This window comes from Scyliorhinus canicula, chromosome 19 (genome assembly GCF_902713615.1).
Source record: "Scyliorhinus canicula chromosome 19, sScyCan1.1, whole genome shotgun sequence".
Lineage (NCBI taxonomy): Eukaryota > Metazoa > Chordata > Chondrichthyes > Carcharhiniformes > Scyliorhinidae > Scyliorhinus > Scyliorhinus canicula.
The window spans coordinates 96070923-96083873 of record NC_052164.1 but is presented as its reverse complement, the minus strand read 5'-3'; the positions used below and the strand labels follow the sequence as shown (position 1 = coordinate 96083873).

Genomic DNA, 12951 nt, shown 5'->3' with positions numbered 1-12951 from the left:
GACTCTGGGCTTTTTCATGAGGCTTGTGGTAAAATGGAGCTGCTTTAACATTATGGTGCAATGCAGCACAGCACTGCAGGGCTTGCAGCTGCAACGGACCTAGATTGTTGAGATCATGATCACAACCGTGCCATGGGGCAGATACTGGCTGTGTGGGATACGTCGGCGGAAAGAGAGAGAGAGAATCACGTGTTCCACATATCGCCAGAGCACTAGTTTCAGAGCAGCATTTGCAGAATTCCTTATTGAATGTGAGCAGAGCTTGCACCCCGAGCCACAGCTGAAAGGCCCAGTCACCTGCCACAAACAAGGTTTGTGATTCTAGCAGTGAGCCGGCGTCTCCAGGAACCGAAGGTTAGTCTTCGAGCCGCTGCTCAGACCAAGCAAGAGAGAGAGAGAAATCAGCGGGGCATTAAAATGAAAAAAAAAGTTTGATTATCTTCATCCCTTTCTTCCAACATAGTCACTTTCTTCGTTATGATTTTATTGGAGATGAGGACAAAGAGGGTGTTGGACTGAGACTCAAGAGTCACCCAATTGGATAACAGGAGTCTGTTGAATTCCCAGTTGGCATGGGGAGGCGGAGCATCCCAAAGATGCACAATGTTGAACGGCCAATGGCAAAAGCTTGAGGTCGGGGCAGTTGGAGGTAAAGGTCATCTGATGAAATCTCCAGGAATTCGGGCAAGGGGAGTTGTCAACCCATGGTCCAAAGGGGTGAAAATAAAGTTAAAAGGATGAGCTACCCTTTGCAGAACATGATCTGCACTCTCTAAAATCTACAAAGGCAATATTGCACCAGCCACTTAAAGAATTGTGGCCTTGGAATAAGAAGCCCTAATTGGGAAGATGCAAATTAGAATGCTTAATACCAACTTGTGCGGTGATTGACAATAAGGATGTGTTATTTGCAGCGACGACTCTGCGATCCCAGTGCAAGTTGACGGCCACAGAATGATCTTCAACAACGGAACGCTGTTTCTTCGCTCAGTTCGGGCGGAGGATTCTGGGTATTATACTTGTACAGCCACAAACACCTGGGGCTTCGATACAATTATAGTCAACCTTCTGGTGCAAGGTAGGAGCGGGTTTGCCTGTAACCTCAGAATTAAGCTGCTCATTTTCCCTCTCATCCCTTTGCCTAATTATTGGAGGAAGAGTTTCCAGGCATTCTCAGCCACATTCTCTGGAAATGCCTCGCTAAACTTCTCCCCTTCCCCCTCTCGTTTCATCTTCAGAAGCTTTACTTTGACTCATCTTTCTGGGCCAAAATTTTGGTCTCCTCTCCTTACCTATTCTTTTACCATCCCTCTTAACTAACCCTGTTTGTTTCTTTCTGCCTCACCTGCAAGGAACGTTAAACATGACAAATTGGTGTTCTTCTCCCCCCCCCCCCCCCCCCCTACCCCCCCCCCCCCCCCCCCCCCCACCCCCCGGTTCATATCTCATTATCAGAGACTCCATGTTGGCCATCACAACTCTTGACGGGTATGGACAGATCCGATAGAAAATATACTTTTCCATTGGCCCGCGGGTTGAGAAGCAAAGGGCGCCACCTTAATTAGCAAGTGGTTAGGGTCTGGAATGCGCTGCCTGAGAGTATGGGGAAGATACGTTGAATCATGGCTTTCACAAGGGGAAAGGGTCATTATCTGAAAAGGAACACATTTCCAGGGCTACGGGAAAAGCTATGAGAGTGTGGCTGGCTGAGTAACTGTCATAGAGTGCATGATGGACAGAATGGTTTTCTGTGCGTTAAACATCCTATAATTCTATCCATCACATAGAAGTGAATAAATAAGCTGTGTTGATGCAAGGTGACAATCCTTCAGACATCTTGCCATGTGATACGCAATTAGTTTGCTCAGTAATTTGGACTTTGGCACTGTGTAACGGTTTTGGACAGTTCCCTCATCTTCTAATATTATAAGATGTACAATCTTTTTTTCAATTTAAAATACTCCCCCTCCCCCGCCAATTTCACCCCAAATCCCTCTCCCTGATGGGTATGGTTCCATGGCTACGCAAGTTACCTTGTGGTACTCCGCACAGGTTGCAGGTGCACACTCTGCAGTGAGAGTTTGTAAACTGTGCCATCGTGGGAATTCGCACAGTTAAACCTGATTCTACCTTTACCAGACATCCAAACACTTAAGTTTTTCAGAAAGGCCACCAAACTGTAATCAGGAGCAAGAAAACTAGATCCCCCCCCCCCCCCCCCCCCCCCCATGCCTGTCCCAGCAGCATCTCGATTAGCCAATGATTTGTGGGTGGTTTTAACACAATCGAGGAGCTCAGCTTATATTCTAATCTTTATGTACCCAAAAACCAGGGTCATAATTGTATTGTTCCAATTTCAATTCTCTTCCCACACGCAGTGCTACACTAAGGCAGACTTTCAGCGGTTTTCATAGCTAGTTATTGCCACAACAGGTCGCTAGTCTGTCACTAGGGGCTTAGGCTGGACCACTCCACATCAAGTGTGGCTGACCAGGAGCCCCTCCCACTCTTAAGAACCTGGATCCCTGTAGTGCGGAAGGAGGCCATTCGGCCCATTGAGTCTGCACTGACCCACTGAAAGAGTTCCCGCCGAGGCCCACTCCCCTGCCCTATCCCCATAACGGCAAACCTACACAACTTTGGACACTAAGGGGCAATTTATCATGGCCAATCCACCTAACCTGCACATCTTTGGACTGCGGGAGGAAACTGGAGCACCCCGAGGAAACCCACACAAACACGGAAAAACGTGCAAAACTCTGCCGGCCATTGGCGTATTGGAAGGATTTGCAGGTTGACACACTCAACCTGTTTGCCCGCGTTCTGAACGCACCTTCTTGGCCATCAAGTTCTGGGATGGGGCTTGAACCAGCAGCTCCTGGCTCAGACGCAGAGACACTACCTACTGCGTCACAAGACCTCCTAAGTGTAATGTAGTCATTGATAAATTCATTAATCCACAAATCCTGGAATGTGGTGAGACCTCGGAACTTGGAGCTACGTGGAGTAGTTGAGCCGAATAACATAGACGCCTTTCAGAGGAATCTGGATATGTAGATGAGGAATGAACTGAAATCAATGAGATAGGGTGGGAGATAACTCCTGTGGAGCATAAGCCCCAGCAAAAACCAGTTGGTTTGAATTCCCTGTGCTTTAAATTCAATGTATGATGAAGAAACACACCAGTGATCGTGATCATCACACAGCGTGTAACACCTCTGACAGTACAACCAGCCTTCTTTGCTTTATTATTCAACCATCTTCTCTTTAGTCCACAAGGACAAATTCCTCTTGAGCTTTGTTCTCAAAGTTTTGTCGGGTGATGGAAGATTGATCCAAGGATCAATGTCATTGGCTGTTTTCAAACCATGCAGCAGAGATGCAGGCCATTTTGCCCACTGTACTGATGCCACCTCTTTGAACGAGCTACCCAATTAGTCCCCCGCTCCTGCCCATTCTCCATAGCCCTTCAACTATTCCCCCTTCAAGTACTTACCCAATTCCTTTTGAGAGTTACTATCGAATCTGCTTCTGCACCTTTTCAGGCAGTGTGTTCCAGATCATAGTCTGTTCATCCACACCTTAAATCTCCCGCCAATGGAAACCACTGCTCCTTATTTGCTCGATCAAATCTCCCTCATAATTGTGAATGCCTCGATTCAATCACCGAACCATTCCCATCCTGAGCAGGACAAACCTGGTTTCTCTAGCTTCTCCATAAACTGAGGTCCATCATCCTTGGGTAATAATCCAACAAGTTTCCTCTTTACCTTCTCCATGGCCTTGACCTGCTTGATTAAAAGCAAATGTTTTGCTGAAAATCCATGACTTTAAGGAACTGCTTAAGCCCATTTCACGAAGGACCCTTGCAGTCAGTTGACTTATTATCCTTTCAGTGCGGTTTGGATGATAACAATTGATCTATAACAGAAAGGACTGTTAAAGAACTTGCGGCGCTATCAGTTAAATTTGCTTTAAATAGTCACTTTGGAGCATGTGCTGCTATTATTTAGTCAACCGTTTATTTGCTTTTTCCTAGTGCCTCCTGACCAACCTCGTCTGACGGTGTCCAGAACCTCATCCTCCACCATTACCTTGGCCTGGATTCCTGGAGACAATGGGGGCAGCTCCATCAGAGGTAGGTGGAGCTATTTGTCCTGTACATTACTACCACTTGCTCCCCATACCGCTCTCAGTTCTGGATCAAGTCGCCGTTCTGTTGAAACAATAAACCAAGTGACTGGCTAGTTCAACAATTGGATAGACATCAAAGGGGATAATCCAACAAAAACAAAGGCACATGGATTCCTTCGGGCATCATCCCTATGAGATTACGCGTTTTCATTTCATAGCTGTTTGTGGGATTTTGCTCTGTCACGTTCGCCTGCGTGGTGTCAATCGCCCAACTGCAATGTCACTCCTCGTGTGTGAAGTAGAGACATTCCCAGGAATGGTGTTAAAAGCACAGCCAATCATTCCGCTTGGTGTCCACTGGCTAGTTCCAGATATGATGTGGAGATGCCAGCGTTGGGCGGGGGTGAGCACAGTAATAAGTCTTACGACACCAGGTTAAAGTCCAACAGGTTTGTTTCAAACACGAGCTTTCGGAGCGCGGCTCCTTCCTTCACTGCTCTTTCACCTGAGGAAGGAGCTGCGCTCTGAAAGCTCGTGTTTGAAACAAACCTGTTGGACTTTAACCTGGTGTTGTAAGGCTTCTTACCTAGTTCCAGATAAAGGGTGAAGAGCTATGATGCCGGCTATGATTCATTGAGAACATTTCCATCAGGTTTTATTTCACCACTTTTCACTGGAGTTCAGTCCCACAGGTGCCAGCAACCCTGACACAATATCTGTGTGTTTGGCCAAGCAGTATCTCTAAATTCCCTCCTATCAAACCCTACTTCCTGCAGCTCACCCGTGCCATCTACTAGAAGGTGGCAGTAGGATAAGGGTGGTAGCAATAGTCCTGGGGCTGGATTCGCCGATTCTGGGGCTATGCCCCCACGCCAGCGTGGGAACGGCGACGTTTTATACCAGGAAAACTGGCGCAAAACGGCCACTGATTCCCCGTTTCGCAGTGGGCTAGCGGGACGGCAGCGTGGAGCACCCGGCTCCAGCTGCCTATACGCCCCGGAGAATTGCCGGGTCCGTGGCCGCACATGTGTATGGCAGCGGCCGTGCCCGTGCTACATGGCGTCGCAGCCCGCCCGTAAACTGCCCCGTAAAATAGTCCCCCCCTTTGGCCAGCCCGCCGGCCCCGCCCCCCCCCCCCCCCCCCCCACCTCCCAACAGTGCCCCCAGCCCCGAATAATGTCCCCCCTGCCCACGGATCAGCCCTCCCCGACTGTGGCGGCGCTGGACTGAGTCCAGCAGCTCAAATTTCCAGAGTCTCACCTTCTAAAAGCTTTGTTCATGGCCATTCCCCTCTTCAAGGGCGGTGTGGCCCTTTTAAAGCTCCATCCTTCTCTCTGGCAGCTGCAGGAGCAGTCTCAGTCCTGGTGGTCGGAACCCATCGTGCAGGAGTGAATGTAAATGACCCAGACCCAGGAAGATGGGAAGGGTGTGATGCAACCATCAATTCAGCGAACACGTGTGAACAGAGGCTTTAATACACTTACAACAGAGCCAGCCTATTCGTCGCTGAACTCCAGATGAACTGGCAGGCTGGCTCTAAGGCGCTGATTTTTATACATCGGTCCCAGGGGGAGGAGTCCTGGGCAGAGCCAAGGGAGGAGCCAGTACAAACTCTCGCGTACTCCCAGAGCGACTCCCCCTGGTGGTCGGATAGTGCAACTGCACTTACAATGGTGGATAGTGAACATATATACACGGAGTTATATTGGCAACTATATACAGCATTGATCTTACAACGGGTAGATAACGAACACATATACATGGAGTGATATTGGCAACTATATATAGTGTGAATCACATTCACCACAGGGTGAAAGCGATCCTGCCCCATCTCTTACCCTTTCACAAGCTGAAAAAACCCAGCCCCTCATACCTTTGACAGGGAATCCTTTTGTTCATTGAGATTTGATTTTAGGTTTGCTAAATACACATTGGCCTGTCACTAGATATTTCAGGAACGTTAATCAATCATTATCCTGGACATCGAGCAGAACGTGGGGCGGGGGGGGGTGGGGGGGGAGGGGAGCATCCATCAGAATTTCCTTTCTGACTGGCACTCTCCCCTCACAGACCGGACACCTCAAGTCCTCCCTCCCCCTGAATCTATCGCAAGATTGCCCGCTTGGTCCCCCCCCCCTCCCCCCCCAGGCCATCACCTACCCTCCCCTCGCCAGGACCCCTGCCACTTACCTCCCTACACTTAGCGGCAGGTGCATTGCTGCAGTGTTTCTTCCGGCCACTGCAGCGCTGTGCCTTGTGCCTGGATAGGCCGACGTCTCCTTCCAAGTGAGAATGGAAGTCCCTCCTGCTGCCAATCAACGTTCATTTGAGCGCAAAATGGCAACCGGCCTGTCAGAGTCGAGGGAGAGGGTTCCCCGCCAACTCCCTGGATGGCGAAAGTCAAGCCCCCACCACCCGTAAAATTCAGTCCATTGTTTGCGAAGCCTGAGATGGTAAACTTTGCGCACGTTTCACTTTTGCATATCTTCACATTCTTTTCTTCCTTTGTGAAAGGTGGAGTGTTAGAAGGATTTTGCAGGGTGATCAGTGACCTATTTAGAGCTGCGTGAACCCTCCTTCCATGGCCAACAGGTCCTGGGGCAGAACTTGAACCCGGGGCCTTCTAGCTCAGAGGCAGGGGGGTGTACCCTGCGTGCAAGTAAATAACAGCATCTCTTCTAGTGGATACATGAGAACATGAAGATTGTATTCAGTAAAAGGCCATTGGACCCAGCAAGCCTTTGTAGTTGGTTGATCAATCCCACCTACCCATTTTCTCATCTTATCCCTCAAATCCTTCTCTCTCTCCAAAAGCCCATCCAGCTATGACTTGAATCTATTAATACCAGCCTGTTCAGTCACCTTTCCTTTTATGTATTTATTTATTTGTTTGTTTGTTTGTTTTTAGGGTACCCAATTCATTTTTTCCAATTAAGGGGTAATTTAGCGTGGCCAATCCATATATCTGCACATCTTTTGGGTTGTGGGGATGAAACCCACGCAGACACGGGGAGAATGTGCAAACTCCACACGGACGTCATCTGGGACCTCGGCGCCGTGAGGCAGCAGGGCTTACGCACTGCGCCACCGTGCTGCCCTCAGTGACCTTTCCTGATAGTCCTGTATGTGCGCAAAAGAAAACTCTGCCTGAATTGTTTTCTAGCTCCTACGCCCTGCTACTTGAACCGTTTGCCAGAGTGAATCCTCTGCGACGCCGATCCCTTTCACATTATCTTGGAAACATGAGCAAGTGTTATCACTGGCCTCTGTTTCATCATGTCATTGGTGGTTAGCATAAATGCTTCACAGCTCCAGGGTCCCAGGTTCGGTTCCCGGCTGGGTCACTGTCTGTGCGGAGTCTGCACGTTCTCCCCGTGTCTGCGTGGGTTTCCTCCGGGTGCTCCGGTTTCCTCCCACTGTCCAAAGATGTGCGGGTTAGGTGGATTGGCCATGCTAAATTGCCCGTAGTGTCCTAAAAAGTAAGGTTAAGGGGGGGAGGGTTGTTGGGTTATGGGTATAGGGTGGATACGTGGGTTTGAGTAGGGTGATCATTGCTCGGCACAACATCGAGGGCCGAAGGGCCTGTTCTGTGCTGTACTGTTCTATGTTCTATGTTCTATTGCTGCAAACACACCGCCGGAAAATCTGTGATTTGGTCTTGGTTGTTACGATTCCTGGTCTATTTTTTTTTAAATTTAGTGTATCCAATTCATTCTTTTCCAATTAAGGGGCAATTTAGCGTGTTCAATCATCCTACCCTGCACATCTTTGGGTTGTGGGGGCGAAACCCACGCAAACACGGGGAGAATGTGCAAACTCCACACGGACAGTGACCCAGAGCCGGGATCGAACCTGGGACCTCAGCGCCGTGAGGCAGCAGTGCTAACCCACTGCGCCACCGTGCTGCCCTTCCTGGTCTATTTAACAATTGCATTGGCCAAGCGGAAGAAGAATTGTCCTGGAGATGGTCATTTTGTGTTGATGTAATCTGTAACAAAATGATTTTATTTGCTGTAATCCTGCGGCTGGGAAATCTTCGGAGCAGTTAGTTGGCCAAAATATTGCTCGGAAGGCGATTTACAAGCGCAGAGGCCAAATCGCTGTCCCTGGGAATTTTCAATGCAGCTCCTATACGCCCTGACCTGGAGGCTGCTGTGTGTGAGGGCCTAGCGGGAGAAATACTTTCACATCCTCTGGGAGAGGAAAGAAGAAACGAATGTGGTGGGAGGAGGGGAGTTTTATAACATCTTTTTGTGGATAGATCGCTGGTTCTTTTTCTTCCATGTGATAAGGTACCCGTAAAGGACTTGAAATGAAATGAAACTCACTTATTGTCACAAGTAGGCTTCAAATGAAGTTACTGTGAAAAGCCCCTAGTCGCCACATTCCGGCGCCTGTTCGGGGAGGCTGGTACAGGAATTGAACCGTGCTGCTGGCCTGCTTTCAAACTAGCCCAGTGTGCTAAACCAGCCCCTTGGTGTTATTTCTGCCCTTTACACCCTAAATAGTACAATTGTACTACTTCCAAGTGATTTCTGAACTCCTTATTGGTCCTGACGTGAACATAAAACCTTCACTTCCGAATTCCGTTTGGTGACTTGCGTTGCACAGGGTCATTCTCATCTCTCAGCCAATGGAAAACCATCACCCCAACAAATTTTGTTTCTGACTGATTAAGAAGGAAATTTCCTCAGCAATCAAAAAACTAGCAGTACAATAGCACAGGGCATTTCCAGGGCTTATTAAAATAAACAAGCTTTGTAGTTTAAATTCTCAATGCTAAACTACAATTTGATGAATATTCTTTGGTTCTTACTGCCTTGCCAACTACAGGAGCTGAATAACCTGCTCTATCTCCCGAGTGATCACAAGTCAAGTGAAAGTTTTGAATAGGCCATTTTAATGAAATTCTTCCCAACCGTTCACGGACTTGAGTGAGTGTTAACAAAATGAAAACTAATTGTTAGTCATGTGCATAACTGAGTAAACCACCAAGTATGTTTTTGCTTGGATGTTAAACATCAAACTGAGGGCAGCACGGTGGCCTAGTGGTTAGCACAACCGCCTCACGGCGCTAAGGTCCCAGGCTCGATCCCGGCTCTGGGTCACTGTCTGTGTGGAGTTTGCACATTCTCCCCGTGTCTGCGTGGGTTTCGCCCCCACAACCCAAAAACGTGCAGGTTAGGTGGATTGGCCATGCTAAATTGCCCCTTAATTGGAAAAATGATTGGGTACACTAAATTTATTAAAAAAGACATCAAACTGAACAAAAGCTCTTGTACCACGTTCGGTGGGGACATGTTTGTCAATACAATTGTGTTTTTTAAAAAGTCCGATAGTGTTCAACTGACTTAAAAGGGATTGCTGCCAAGTTGAAACTTGATCACACTGTCCTTTCGCATTCTCCTTCTCCATGGGCACATATATGGGAGCAATTGTAACTTAGCGCACAAAGCTTCAGGTTCAAATCCCACTTCAGGTTGTGAGTGCAACAATCAAGGCTGAAGGAGCACCACATTGGCGGAGGTGCCGTCTTTCAGGGCCTGCTTGGGCAAATGTAAAGGACCCCCTGGAACTATTTTGAAGAAGAGGAGGGGAGTTATCCCCAGTGTCCTGGGCAATATGTCTCCCTCAGTCAGTATCACACAAACAGATTATCTGGTTATTATCACGTTGCTGTTTGTCGGTGTCAGCGCTGCGTATTTTAGCTGCCATGTTCCAACATTACAACAGCACTGCCAAAATAAATCACTTCACTGGCCATGAAGTGTTTTGTGATGCTTAATGGTTGGGGAAAATATAAATGCAAGTCTTTTTACCCCTCTTGCCAGGGAGCTTGGATGCAGTGTTAGTTTTACACTCTGGGTACGGGAGGGGGCAAAGGGAGAGATGTGGTGGTGTAGTGGTACAGTCACTGGAATAGTAATCCAGAAGAACAGGCCAAAGATCTGGGGGCATGGGATCAAATCCCACCTTGAATTTAAGGTCAATGAATGAGAATCTGGAATTATAAAGCAGTCAGGGCCAGGCAGGAAAAGTGGAAACGCTCCAACTTGCTTTGCTGATTCCCGACTCCGGAGGTGGTTTGTGAAGCGCAAACCTTTCTTTGTTATTAATCCTCCAGCAGTGAATTAGACGAAAGGCCATTCAGCAGTAATTTCCTGTGCGGTAATAACATTACTGCCCTTTTAATACATAGACCAACAAGCAGCTGCGGGAACATAGCAGTGGGGGCAGAGAAGCAGCGAAACCATCCCAGCAATTAATTACAAGCACACAATTAATTACCCACACCCATCACTCAAATCCCTTCTCTTTCAAATTTGTCTTGTTGATAAACTTTTCCCTTAATTGGATTACTGATATTAAAAACCGTGCACGCAAGTAAAATGCCTTTGTCTCCATTGAGGCGATGGTACAGTACGTTTGCTTACCGTGAGGAAATTGCCATTTTATTCCTTAGGTTTTGATCCTTCCAGAAAAAAGAAACTGTGCAAAGGTTTGGATAAGATGGCTCCAGTACAGTCTTAACCCTTGTTTCCATTTGCCTTGTAATATTTAACCCTGTGTGGTCAGTTAGATTGTGTTACATTCTGTAAATGAAGTGCAGGGTCCTCTTGCCAAGAGTTCAATAAGATTTCGAAACTATGATCATCAATAACACCAAAAAAGATGCGAGTGTGGAAATAGGGTGGGGTCTCTGGAGCGAAGCACTGAAAAGGGCTAACTCCACCTCCACATGTGCAAGGCTCAGTCTCTCATGCAGCTAAAAGTGTGTTCATTTTTTCCAATGAAGGGGCAATTTAGCGCGGCCAATCCACCTGCCCTGCACATCTTTGCACATCCACGCAAACACGGGGAGAGTGTGCAAACTCCACACGGACAGTGACCCAGAGTGAATTAGACCTGGAACACACCAGACAAGAACTCGAATTAGCAGGTTCTTCCCGGGGGTGGAGGACAAATGTGAACGGTGTCAGGGAGGCCCGGCCAACCACACCCACAAGTTCTAGGCTTGCCCCAGACCGGGCGGGTTCTGGACTGCCTTCTTCGAGGCAATGTTCAAGGTTGTGAGGGTGGAGCCATGCCAACAGTGGCAGTCTTTGGGGTGTCGGACCAGCCAGAACTACTCATTGAGAAGGGGGCCGACGCCATTGCCCTTGCTTCCCTAATCGCACGCCGGAGAATCCTGCTCGGCTGGCGATCGGCAGCATCGCCCACAGCTGCAGACTGGCTGGCTGATCTGTTGGAATGTCTCCACATTCGCCATCCGAGGGTCAGAGGACAGTTTCCACAAAGTGTGGAGGCCATTCACCAACTTGTTCCAGGACCTGTTCAAAGCCAGCAGCCGATAAGCGAGGGGGAGGGGGGGCATATGGGAGCCAACGAGACTGCAGGGATCAGACTGGGAAGGGGGAGGGTGGCCAGGGAGAGAGGAAGGGGAGGCTGGAAAACGGACGACAGAGGGCCCAGAGCAAGGCCACAATGAACAGAACCCCCCCCCCCCCCGAAGAAACATCAAAAACAGGATGGGGGAGTGGGGGGGGGGGGGGGGGGTGGCGGGGGGGGGGGGCAATTGACAAAGGGGGGTGGGGAAGGGGGAAAAACCACATATATGTAAAGAGATCTCAATCGCCCACTGTATGATATGAGATCTATGAAAATATCGTAAAGCAACAAAAAGGGGTGGGGGTGGTGGGGGAGGGACCAAGCCGGGGGGGGGGGGGGGAGGGGAAGGGTGGGTCAATATGAATGGCAATTTCTTGTAACCAATGCACATACCCTTACATAAAACGAAAGGGCAGCACGGTGGCGCAGTGGTTAGCACTGCTGTCTCACGAAGCCGAGGTCCAGGTTCGACCCCGGCTCTGGGTCACTGTCCGTGTGGAGTTTGCACATTCTCCCCATGTCTGCGTGGGTTTCACCCCCACAACCCAAAGATGTGCAGGGTAGATGGATTGGCCATGCTAAATTGCCCCTTAATTGGAAAAAATGAATTGGGTACCCTAAATTTATTTTTAAAAATAAAACGAAAAACCGTAATAAAAACATTTTAAAAAAAACGTGGGAGCGAAGGGTTGGTGGAAAGGGCAAGTTGATTATTGAGCCTCGATTTTCATCCCCTAACCCTGATGGGGTTGGCACCCACCTGATCCTTGCTGGACCTGCACAACTTGACATTTTAACATGTGTTTTACAGCCAATTAGAAATGTCCTTGAACGAGGCAGGTGCAGACCTAGTTAATTTTTTTAAATTATTCATCAATGGGATGTGGGCGTCGCTGGGCTGGGCCAACATCTGTTGCCCATGCCTAATTGCCCTTGAACTGAGTGGCTTGCTAGACCATTTCAGAGGGCCATTAAGAGTCAACCACATTGCTGTGGGTCTGGAGTCACATGTAGGCCAGACCGGGTAAGGACGGCAGATTTCCTTCCCTGAAGGACATTAGTGAACCAGATGGGTTTTTAATGACAATCGGGAATGGTTTCATGGTCATCATTACTGAGACTGGATTTATAGGCCGGGATTCTCCAGTCACACGGCCAGGTTCTGACGCCGGCGTGAAAAGTGCCACCAACCACGCTGGCGTCAACGGTCCTCAATCATCATGTATGCTCCCATTCCTAGGGGGCTAGGTCGGTGTTGGAGTTTTCCCCGCAGTTCCAGCCGGCGACCCACGGCCGGCGTGATTCCGCGCATAGGCACCACGGCCGGCGTGATTCCGCACATGCGCATGGGTTCCCATCTCCGCGCCGGCCCCCGGGCAATATGGCGGAGCCTTACAGGGGCCCGGCGCGGAGGAACATAGGCCCCCG

General features: G+C 48.9%; 1 protein-coding gene across 1 annotated transcript in view; it reads left to right on the top strand.

The window, feature by feature from the left end:
- Nucleotides 1–12951, top strand: part of LOC119954158 (Down syndrome cell adhesion molecule-like protein 1 homolog) — a 636717-nt gene that overhangs the window by 547034 nt on the left and 76732 nt on the right. Inside the window, exons 23-24 of the mRNA XM_038779115.1 lie at nucleotides 915–1078; nucleotides 4040–4138. Of these exons, the coding sequence (XP_038635043.1) occupies nucleotides 915–1078; nucleotides 4040–4138 (263 nt within the window). The remainder of the gene's footprint in view (nucleotides 1–914; nucleotides 1079–4039; nucleotides 4139–12951) is intronic.